General features: G+C 34.0%; 1 protein-coding gene across 1 annotated transcript; it reads right to left on the bottom strand.

Moving 5' to 3' along the window:
• On the bottom strand, positions 2,157–11,892 carry LOC109715583 (glutamate decarboxylase-like). The gene is made up of 7 exons (XM_020240679.1): positions 11,654–11,892; positions 11,258–11,462; positions 6,958–7,158; positions 5,645–5,859; positions 5,253–5,506; positions 4,663–4,715; positions 2,157–2,884 (listed from the first exon to the last, which is right to left on the bottom strand). The coding sequence occupies exons 1-7, from the start codon at positions 11,737–11,739 to the stop codon at positions 2,402–2,404; spliced, it is 1,497 nt and encodes a 498-aa protein (XP_020096268.1). The 5' UTR covers positions 11,740–11,892; the 3' UTR covers positions 2,157–2,401.

Below are 12,251 nucleotides of genomic sequence, written 5' to 3'. Positions count from 1 at the left end.
TATATTTCATTTACAAGGTGATTCATTTTACACTAAAAATAACTTAAGGTTGACTTGTTCTTTATTCTAGACAATTGATTACACTTCTTATATACTAAATATTAAAAATTTTTTAAGTAAATTGAAGAGATATATCGAGCAAGATGCTCATACCTGGGAATTGCCATGAAACACATATCTCTACTCTTCTTAATTTCGTAACATCCCTTTCACCAATTTTCTCTATTTTTAAATTTGTAAGATAAAACATTGAAGAGTAAACATGTTGACATAGGCCTACATTGCGTGACTAAGATGAAAAAGCACAAGGACGAGAGTAGGGATGCAAATGGATCCGGGTTGGTGGAGCTCCGCCTCGATTCGCCCCGAATGGGGTGGTAAGTGGGAACAAAAAATATAAAAAAATATAATTCGCCCCGAATCCGCCCCGATCCGCCAAGTAAATGGAGCGGGAGGTGGGAGACTTTTCTTCCTTCAATCCGCCCCGATCCGTCAAAAATCCGGCTCCCGCCCCGATCCGCCCCGAATGGAGCGGTAAGTGGGAGCCAAAAATAAAATGAAAAGTAACCCGCCCCGAATCCGCCCCGCCCCGATAAGAAATAGAGCGGGAGGTGGGAGAACTCTCCCGCCCCCGGATCCGCCCCGTTTGCATCCCTAGACGAGAGAAGGATAATTCTCTATTCCAAGAGAAAACAAAAAAATTAATAAACTATAAAATCTTCTTTGATATCTACAATAAGTTTTGGGTCCTACATGTAATAAAGTTAAAAAATTAATCCAAATCTTATTCTAAATCAAATCTTGAGATTTTAAACAATTTTTTTAGTACAAATACGTACATCTAGTTCTAATTTAGAACTTTCAGAATTATATTTTTAATTTTTAAGGATTTATTTCTTATAAAAAAAACCTAAAAATTTTAAAATAAAATCACTAGAACCAAATATAACCAAAAATAAAAATTTAAAAATTTAAAAAAAAAATAAAATTTTAGTCCTGATTGCATCACGTGTTTTTGACATTGGTGTATATGAAACTTAAACATAGTCAAATTTGAGAGATTAAAGAAGAATTATTTAGTTTAGAGAGTTCTCCAAGGCCTTCAGTAGAATATCGATACTTATACATTAATTTTTATGACTAAATCCTACATGTACCCACTCTCTTAATTTGGGAAAGAGTGGGACATTTTTTTTTTCTTATTTAATTATTGTGTCATACAAATAATTTTAATCATCCATTTGTATGATATGCGACTTGTCTTAAACAAGGTTGAATAATTTTGTTGAAACGATTAAATTATTTTTCATTATAGTTTTATTTTTTTAAATTGTTTGTCTATAATGTAGATTATATTTGCTATTTTTTGTACTAAATTGATATTTTATTCTTTACAAATTTTCACTTTAACAGTATCTATCCGCCGTAATGCGCGCGGGTCACTACACTAGTCTTGATTAATTACTACTAAATAATTTTGCAACTACAACCTGCAATTGAATAATACAATCCTAACAAAAATAAGGTACACAAATTTCTCTTTTTGAAGCACAAAATTGCTTCGCATTAGTACATACATGCATCACAAGGCCATTGCAAATTTAGCTATATATATACATTAACTGTTTCTCAACAAAAAGGCAAAATGTTAATGCTAAAATACAAAAAATCTTATATAAATATTCATTTTTTCACTTCCTCTTTTTGTTTCAGAAATAACTTCACAGATATGTTTAAAAGATTACGGTGTTAATGAACAGGGCGAAATGACTAAATTATCTTTACTTATTTTATATAAAAAATTTTGAATATATTTTTTTCATTTTCAAGAATATTTTCTGTATAAATTATAAAAAGTGAATGGAATAGTGACGAAGAGGAGGAATAAATGCATAAACTTGAAATTTTGAAAGAATAAAATATAAATTTTTAAATTTGATGAATCAAGCTTGATGGATTCACCCTCTGAGACAAGAAGTTCTGGATCAAATTAGTAGATTGTGTCTCACGTATATACTTTCTCAATTTTCTTATTCCCTCATAGAGGGAATAAGATGTTTAGGTGGTATACTTTATGTATATGCTTGTTAGATGCTGCGAGTTGTTTCAGGCCCTAAATAAACACGGACACTAAATAATTAAAATAATAAATATTCACTGAAAAACATTCTATATTTCAGCGAAAACTCAAACTTCCAATTATGTTCCAAGATATGCACGCATGCAACAAGTTAAACCAAACTAAGGAAACGTACGTACGTACGTACGTACGTACGTTCACAGCTAATTGAGAACATGTCATGGATCAACAAAACATTCATAGATCTTAGTATATATGAATTATATTCAAATTAACTCAAACTCTATCCTTGCGCATGCAGTAGATCGATTTATATAACTTCTAGCAAACTCCATTGGTCTTCTTGGCCAGCACGAACTTCCTCCAGTGCTCCGTCACCGACCTCTGCAGGTCCTCCGCCGACGGCTTCTTCGCGGCCAGCATGGCGGCGGCGGCGGTGGTGGTGGCACCGCCGTTCTGCAGCAGCTGCTTCGGGGGGAGGGCGTCGAGCTCGTGCAGGACCTTCTCGATGTCGTAGACGAGGCGCTCGGCGAGGGTGCGGCTGAAGTCCTCGCGGATGACGACGCGGAGGACGGTGATGTGCTGCGCGTCGGGGGGCATGGTGTAGGCGGGGACGATCCAGCCGAAGCGGCGGAGGAAGTCGGAGACCTCGAACTCGTCGTGGCGGCTGCGGTCCTTGAGGGAGAAGGCGACCAGCGGCACGCCGTCGTCCTTGGAGACGATGTCGAACCGGCCGGTCCGCTCCAGCCCTTGCTTCAGCACCGTCGCGTTCTCCCGGCAGTTCTCCATGATGTTCTTGTAGCCCTGCGTCCAGTGCAAACACAAGAAAGATTTGTAAGTGGTGCATGTACACATGCGCGCGTGCGCACACACAGACACACACAAAAAGCACTAGAGAGAGAAGTATATATTTGTAACGATCTGATCCGTTAGCAATAATAGTTTACTGGACTCAAACCATCGGTTTAAAATACTTAAATTCAATTATTATTACTAGGACGCGAGACTAAAATATTTACATCCAATTATTATTATTACTATTGCTTGTTGCCTCTTACATTCCAATCTTATTAGAACTTCTTTACAACATTCCCAATCAGAAACTACCGTTTAGACTTGGAACCTCTTTACAAATCCCGTCTTACATTTTCAATCACGACCGACCATTCTCAATCAGAATCTACTATTTAGACTCAAAATATCTTTGTAGGCTCTCCTCTTATATTTTCAATCATAACCTATTGTTTAGACAATATTAATATATTGTTAATACGGAGGTAATGTAGTATTGTCGTGATTGATGATGCGCTAATAATTAAGATGTTGCATCACTTTTATATTAATAATATGTTAAAATTTTGTCAAATAAATTGGATATTACTGGCTTGATCGCAACAATACTGAGAGTTCGAAAAAAAAATTATAATATGTTAAAGTTTGAAGACTAAAATGTAACCTTCTTCAATGTTTTAGGACCAAATGTTCAGCTTTCTGCCCTAGTTGAGGAGTCATGATTACTTACTGTTACTTTAGACAGTGCTTCTAAAGGGAGTTCTTTTATGGACTATACGTTTAGCTATTTCTAGGGGTGTAATGTGGATAGTGCCGGGCCGGCACTGGCCCATATTAGTCGGGCCGAAGTAGGCAACGGGCAGGCTCGGTCCGGCCCGTCTTCAAATTCGGGTCGTGCCAGGCCAGAGCTAATCAGCTTTGGGCCCAACACGGCCCTTCGGCCCAGAAGTCACGGGCCATGCTTCGGGCTGGCCCCTTAATTTTTTTAATTTTTCAAAAAATAAATAAAATTTTTTAAAAATAATAATAAATTATATTTATTTTAATTGATATTTTCATTTAAAAAATTTAAAGTTTATAAAAATAACTATAAAAATAACAAATTTTTAAATTTTCTTAAAAAATATGTGAGTTTTTACATTATTTTTTAAAAAAAGATAAACTTTTGATCTAATGGACAAAAAAATTTTGGTCCATTGGACTAATTAAGAATCACCCCTCTCAAGGTCGAAGGACAGCTCTTGGAGAGAAGAGCTTGGACCCCAAGGACTAGTCGTGCAGGCCCGGTTGGCACGACCCAAGCGGGCCATGCCGTGCTAGGTCGCCCACCTCTCCTTGGCCCGGCACGGCCCAGGCACGGTTCGAGCCATGCCGTGCCGGGCCGTCGGGCACAAGGGGAAGCGGCCCAGTACGATTTGAAAGCTTGGCCCGGGCCTGATTGGCACAGATGTTATAGCAGTCATGCCGTACTGCAGCCCGGCCCAAAGCCGTGCCGGGCCGTGCGGCCCACGTGCTGCCTGGCTTGTTTTACACCCCTAGCTATTTCTCTAGAAGCAATGTTGACTCTACAGCCAAAAGTTGGTTGTAATCTCACGCCTTCATATTTTTTTTAATATTAAAATGCAAAAAGAGTTAATTAACGTGTATAAAGTCTATGATCAAAGGATTTGTAAGATTACAACCCACTCTACTTGTCCACTTATAATTCTCTTTTTCTATCTCTAAACATATATGGAGCTACAATTATCATGTGCAGTCGAAATAAGTCAATGAATGAGCTCGTAAAGTACCTCATAGCCCAAGCGAATTAGTTGGTAATATTGTGCAATCACTTGGCTTGAACCTGGAATCAATTCCTTAAAGTGATTAGTCAATTACACCAAAAGAAATAGCATAATAAATAATAAATGGTAACAATAAAAAAAAATTTAATAAGAGCTATATACATAGTCTCCTATAAGTTAAAAAATGTGACATATATATATGTAGTAAAACTCTAGTTTAATTTGAATCAATTGTTGATAGGCACATGAAACTATTCCATCTAGTTTAATCTAAATCATTTGTTGATCGGCGCATGAAACTATTCCATCATTCACATGCATCATCAGATATAGTTCTGAATTTGTTTTCTGCTAAATCGATTTTTCGATTAACATAGTACGTATCAGAGTCAATTCTAAACATTTTCACCTTTGTGAGGTAGTTTGTTTAATCCTCACTCAATTCCTATCTTTGACTAACATTTATAATTTGTGCAACAGCCCTTCTTATATATGATATTCGATCACAAGTACATGAGTAAGAATGTGAATATATATATTTCTAGACCTATTTTTTACTAGCTAGATCGATCTTTCGGTTAACAGATACAGGTTACCTTTGGAGAAGTTGAGGGTGAATGTGGGCTGGTCAGCGCCGAGGTAGTTGATGTGGAAGATGAGTTCGTCCGGCAGGTCCTCCTTGCTCCGCCAGATGCACCACCCGATGCCGGCGTAGACGAGGCCGTACTTGTGCCCGCTCACGTTGATGCTCTTCACGAGCGGCAGCCGGAAGTCCCACTCCAGCTCGGGGTACAGGAACGGCGCGATGAACCCCCCGCTCGCCGCATCGACGTGGATCGGCGTGTCCCACCTACACAATTCAATTTACCTGACTAAATTTTGATGTATTATTGGTGTAAAAATGATGTGTCGACATTTTGATTTGTAATGCATCATCAATCATAACACTACTGCATGCATTATATACGAAGCATGTAAGAAGACTTACCCTGTCTCCTGGTTCTTCTTGGTGAGGAGTTCGTTTAGCTTCTTCACATCCTCAAACTCGCCGTTGAGAGTCGAACCGAGGATGGCTGCGACGCAAATGGTGTTCTCGTCGACCAACTCGACGGCCTTCTCGGGATCCATGACATAGTACCCATCCCTCAGCTTCACCTCCTTCAGTTCGACTTCGAAGTACCGCGCGAATTTCTCCCAACAAACCTAAACACAGCCCACATTACATATTGAAATTAGTAAGTAAAAGCGATCAAACGAATAAAGAAAGAATGCTGTGAGGAAGCATGTGTAACATTTACATCACATTATCTATCCTCCGGCAATCATATCTTTTCTTTTGAGAAAAAAATACAATAAAAATATTTTTATAAAAATCACGATTGAAATGGTTAAACTCCGGGGAGCTTTTTGATTGGTTAATGGTATTAATCAGTCGTATAAGTGTTGCATTCTAGAATCCTAACTATACCCTATAATCATTAATTACTAATGATGTGGTAATATCATTAGTAAACCCTAAGCCCTAACCCCTCTATTTATGTATATCAACTCATCAACAATAAAATGGGATATCAGAAAATGGGCTACTCTTAAGCAAGCATTTCTCTCAAATTAAATAGGATTTATTTCAGATCGTATCTTTTCAAATTTTGAAAAACGTGCATAGTAAAATTGCTTTTAGGGGCATATTTGGTTCATGATATTTTTTAAGATGTCTAAAAATAGAACATCGGAATTAAAAATTTGTGTAGGGTCTTTCGCTCCCTTAAAATATGGGATTGATAAAAAAATTTTCTGTAAATGTTTGATTTAATTAAAGAGACTAAATATTTTTGTGCAAATTTTATATCTATCTCAAAAATTTAAATGGAGCAAAGAAGATAAATAAATTTGTGAATTCCCAAAATTTAAGAATGTTTAAATAAACTTTATAGTCAAATAGTTATAATTTTCATATGATTAATTTAGTGTAAAGTAATATATAATAATAGCTAGTTTCCATAGAAAAAGGCACCGCGATAATTTTATTAATATACTCAGATACATTCTTTCAAATGCAAAAAAAACTAAATTGTGCGAACAACACAGGCTCTTAATTTTAAGCGCTTTGACTTTCCGAGTGTATCCGGATACAGGTATACTATAAAGAACCCTATAATATTATTGATGAGGTGGCAATACTATTCTTAAACTCTAAATGTAATTAAATACTAAACCCTAAACCTTAAACCCTATAATAAATGTAAGATCGATATGATTGCGACGAATAAATATATAATTAGATAGGAAGTTGGGCTTTACTTGGACATTTGCTCCGGTGACGATGTTGGGCTTGTCGAAAGGCTTGCCCTCGGCCTTGCGCTTGTTCTGCCACTTCCTCTTGAAGGCCAAGCCCGCGAGCATTATGGCCTCGGAGGACCCGACGGTGCCGACGCCCACCGCGGCCTCCGACTCGCCGAGAGGGGCGTTGAAGAGGTGCGCGATCATGTTCACGCATCGATTCTGCAATCAAAATCAGTAAAGGATATATTGAAAATTTTCAGTAAATTTTAGGACACTTCAAAGACCAAGCACTTAAAACGATAACAACATACAATTTAGAGAAGTTCAGCAATGTATAGACCCTAATTGGGCCAAAAATATGTAAGGCCCAAGAAAGATTGGGTTGGATTCGGAGCGAATTTTCAAAATCAGAAGCCGAATCCGAGTCCAACAACCAAGTCCGAATCCCGAATCCAAATCTGAACCTTTGAAAACTTGAACCCGAAATCTCGAAACCCGAGCCCAAAACGGAAAATACGAATAGTATTATTTCTTTTTAATATACATAAATATAGAGTCCGGCTACTATGCTATTGATAGCACTAAGTATTTGGTGCTATCAAATTTCTGCCGTTAGATCTATCTTTTTGACCATTTTCATTCGTTAGATCATACATACTATTCAACCAACCGACCACCCACTTAACTCTTAAGAACTACTATTATTCTAACCGCACATTTCTTTATCCAAGGACTAAAACCTAATAGCACCAATAACTTAGTGATATTAATAGTATAATAACCTAACTCTATGAAAATATATTGTACTAAATCTAAATTTTCAAAATACAAATTCCAATATAACATCGAATATTCACATATTATGTAATAAAAAGTCCATTCGGGTTTGGATCGGGTACAGATAAAATTCATACTCCACTTGAATTTGTTAGGTTTTCGGAAGAGTCAAAATTGCATAATACGTTTATCATAAAAAAAAAAATATAAAGCAAATTATAACAAAAGTTTGATGCATAAGGCAAGGACTTTTTACAAAAAAATTTTACTATACTGTAATTAGGGACTTTTATATAATTCTTAAAAAGTTGAACGCGGCTATAGTCATTGTCGGCGTCACAATAACTCTGGACAATACGATCAACCTGTGCACAAGATTTTTGAAAAATAAAAAATCAACTTATATTCCAATGATTTATTTTATTTTATATTCTATTATTAGAAAAAAAAAAGTTGATATGACAAGTTAGTAAATTATTTAAAAAAAAAAAAACTATGTATGGTGTAAGATTTAAGCCCAATAAAATTCGTTTGCAAATAACATTGCTCAAGAACAAAAATTTATAACATTAAATATATATATGCAATACAAAGAAATAAATTTATAACTTATTAGAATGGAAAGGATTTAAAATCAACCATAATTGAAAAACAAATTCAAGCATAATCTTACCGTAACTGGACCAATCAAGAAAACAAAATAAAAAAAAAAACTGCATTCTAGTAATTAAATATATAATAGGGTAAATTTCAAATTGGCCCATGTGGTTAAACTTATTTTTTACTTTATCACCCTTTAGTTAAAAAAAATTATATTTATTTTTCATGATTGAATTTTTATTTTACCTAAAACTTTTAGACCAAGTGGGATGATAAATATAAATTTTTGGAAAAACTTCAAAACCCCTGGTTTCGTAGTTTCTCACTTTGCCCCCCTGTGGTTTAAAATATATCAGTGTGCCCCCCTGTGATTTTTTTTTCTCTTTTTCTTATCAACTTCATTAATTTTTTTTTTTAAATAAGTGATAAAGTTAAAATTAAAGGGTACTATAGTGAATATTTGATAAATCTAAATGGATATCTCAAGTTTTTTGTATATAATTTAATAAAATATTAACGAAAAAGATACCGAAAAAATAAAAACGAAACCACATGGGGGTAATTTGATACATTTTAAACCACAGAGGGGCAAAGTGAGAAACTACGAAACTACATAGAGGTTTTTGAAGTTTTTCCTTAAATATATAATAGGGTAAACTTCAAATTGGCTCCGTGTGGTTAAATTTATTTTTTACTTTATCGCTTTTTAGTTAAAAAAAATTATATTTGTTTTTTATAATTTAAATTTTATTTTACCTAAAACTTTTAGACCAGGTGCAGATGATAAAATATAAATTTTTTAAAACTTACATAATGACAAAATAAAAAATGCGCTGAACTAGGAAAGGTAAAGTGTAATATTTTGAATTACATAATGATAAATTAAAAATAAGTTAGACTATGAAGGAGACAAAAATATAACTTTTTAAATTAGGAGGGAACATAATAAATAGAAAATATACAAGGAGGGGGAATTTGAAGTTTACACCAATAATACTGCACTCATAGATTGGAGCCAACCCATCAACTTGGTTGTGACTTGTGATAGGACAACTCAAAAGAAAAGCCACTTGGGAGGGCACGTGTCACAAAAATATTGGACAGTATTTAATATTTTTGTACTAAATTTTTTTTTTTATTTTTGCACCTGTAAAAAAATTGTTGGAATAGAAATTAAGTATTTAAATACCGTGGTATAGAATTATGCCGAAAATTTATCAGTATGGTATGATACGATGCCTAACGGATCGGCTCAATATGTGCTGGTCATAAGAAAATATATGTGTGCCGATATATAATAATATAAAGTAATTTTTTTTTAACAATAAAATATATTAATTATTTATTATATATTTTCATCAAACTTTTTGAACTGCATTGAAAAAATTACTTATTAATTTTAAAAATAGAAAATTTTGAGTCGTGTCATTGGCACAGAAATTATATCGTATCGATATCTGACTGGTACGAGACGGTACAGTGGATACGTCCGCACCCATGGGTGCTTTAATTAAATCATCCGTTCTACTTTTTCTTTTTATTTTAAAAAGCATTGAATTGTGTGGCGCAAACAATAAAGTCCAATACCAACAACTCCACCAATTACCTTTTTTTATCTTTTAAATTATGCCATTATTTTTTGTGTAAAAAATAGAAAAAAATAAATATATACAAAAATTTCTAAACTTTAGAATATTTGTAAACAAGAGCATAAACTTTTAATTTCGATCATCGAATTCTCTATATTTTATCAATTAATTTAATTATGATAATTTAACATGCGTTTTAAATCACAAATCTGGCATGTTATTTTGAATAACTTAAAATAGAGAAAAAAAATGTTCTCTTCTTGATCTAATTATGATAATTAAGCATCAGAATTAAAAAATATCATGAATTTATCTTTATTTACATTATTTATTTATATATTAGAATAAAAAATATATTTTTTGCATTTTAAAATTTTATAAGATTTAAATTGGCACTAGAGAGAAGTATTATTTAAACAAAAATATTAGAAATATTTTTAAAAAATAGTAACTGATTAATCTCATTTGACGAGAGTTATTTATCTTGACGGTTACTTCGATTATTGGCGTGTCTGATTTATTAAATTTGATTAAATCATTCAATAAACTAAAAGAAGGGTTTATGAAACTCACTATCAATAGCGACAAAATAAGAACTTTTTCTCAACATAGAAACTTTTTTTCATCAATAAAATTGCAGTGTTAGGCATATTTTGGGCATATTCTGTTTAAAAAAATTGAAATAAGTGGCGCAAGTTTTGACTAAACAAGTTACATTGCCTAAAACTTTTACTATTATAAAAATTTTTGAAAAATGCTCCTCAAAATTTAAATTAGTCTTTTACAATTCAATTCCATTAATTAGTAAATTTTAGAGATTCTTTTTAATAAATAAGATATTTTAAAGTTGCTAAGAGCATATTAAATACTATTCCAAACTTTTTTTTTTTTATTTTTGTTTTACACATTACAAAAACATTCACGAGAAACCAGGGATAAGTAGGAAAACAAGGAGCTATCCCAAAAGCTACATCTAAGTTATAATAATAATAATAATAATAATAATAATAATAATAAAGAAATCAAAAGCTTTTACCTTGCTATGTAATTTTTTGGATAAATTGGACATTTGTTATAATTTTTAGTATTATTGTATTCTAAGTTTTCGGACCTACTTTAAATGTGTTAATAATTTAAATATTATATTACTTTTATATTAATAATATATCAGTATTTAGTTAACTAAATTGGATTGTAAAATTTAATTACAATAATACTAANTATATATATATATATATATATATATATATATATATATATTTGAGGAAGTACTCTCTTGCGCATGAGTACATCTTTACCGGAGATTGAACATTTTTTTTGTTTTGAGTAATCGCATGCATCTACTTATGTACCTGGAGCTCGGTGGTGACCGGGTACTCGTCCATGTCGACGTAGTTCTTGTTGGCGGCGGCCATGATGAGCTTGTCGCACTCCGGCTCCATCCACGTCGTCACGAACGACGCCAGGTTCAGCCGCGGGTTTCCGTCGAGCATCAGCTCGTCATTGATAATCTGGTACGCCGCCTCCTTCGGAATCGACTCCTCCGGCATCCGAAACCTAGTTATAACAAAACCATCTATTCAATCAGTCATTCACTCACATCAGCAGCAGCAGTACAATATCACATCGACTAATAAATTTGTTAAATCTGATCACTGCGTAGCAACTAATAAATAATAAAATTAATTTTGATATTGACTGATAGATTCATTAGATTTGATCACTATTTGCCATAAATTGATCATCACCTAGGAAGGGAAGTGCGAACGTAGCGCGAGGCGAAGGTGGAGTGGATCGACACGTCCGTCTGCGATGCGGTCTTGGAGAGCGCCATTTTTGCTTCCGTTTTAGATTCTGCTTCTTCTGTAGAGAGAATTAGTCGCTAGAGAGGAGTTCTCTTTATATAGAAAGAGAGTTTGAGAGCAGCGAAAGAGACAAGATGAGAACTATGATGGTGGAGACAATGGTGGGGGGCTATATATGCATAAGCAATTTTATATATATATATATATATAGATTTAGATTTAAATATATAGATGTGTACTTTCTAATTCTTTTAATGCAAGTAATGTTGGTATGGTTGGGGAGACATGCAAGGACCAAACTGACAAATAGGAAGAAAGTAAGAAAGAAGCAATTGGTAATTTTAAAACGAAAGTGATGGGAAAGAAGAGTCTTTGTTCACATGGAAAGAGGAGAAGCACTTCTCCTCACCACACTTTTTATTTGTTTTTCTTTCTTATTATTATTCTAGAGGAGAGAATAATGTGTATATAATAACGACTTACTATATATACCAGGTCCAAAAGGAATACTTCGTAGGGGGAGGGAGCCTGGGGGAGGTTA

The sequence above is a fragment of the Ananas comosus genome, linkage group 1, assembly GCF_001540865.1.
Source record: "Ananas comosus cultivar F153 linkage group 1, ASM154086v1, whole genome shotgun sequence".
Classification (NCBI taxonomy): Eukaryota; Viridiplantae; Streptophyta; class Magnoliopsida; order Poales; family Bromeliaceae; genus Ananas; species Ananas comosus.
Note: the sequence above shows the minus strand (reverse complement) of the source record. Positions and strands in the feature narration are given on the sequence as shown.

Excerpts from the sequence above, each read along its gene's own strand:
- LOC109715583 (XM_020240679.1), bottom strand. The coding sequence starts at position 11,739 with ATGGCGCTCTCCAAGACCGCATCGCAGACGGACGTGTCGATCCACTCC. Across the intron at positions 11,463-11,653 it reads GTTCGCACTTCCCTTCCTAG|GTTTCGGATGCCGGAGGAGT; the intron begins GTGATGATCAAT and ends TGTTATAACTAG. Across the intron at positions 2,885-4,662 it reads TAATTCGCTTGGGCTATGAG|GGCTACAAGAACATCATGGA; the intron begins GTACTTTACGAG and ends CACTGGACGCAG.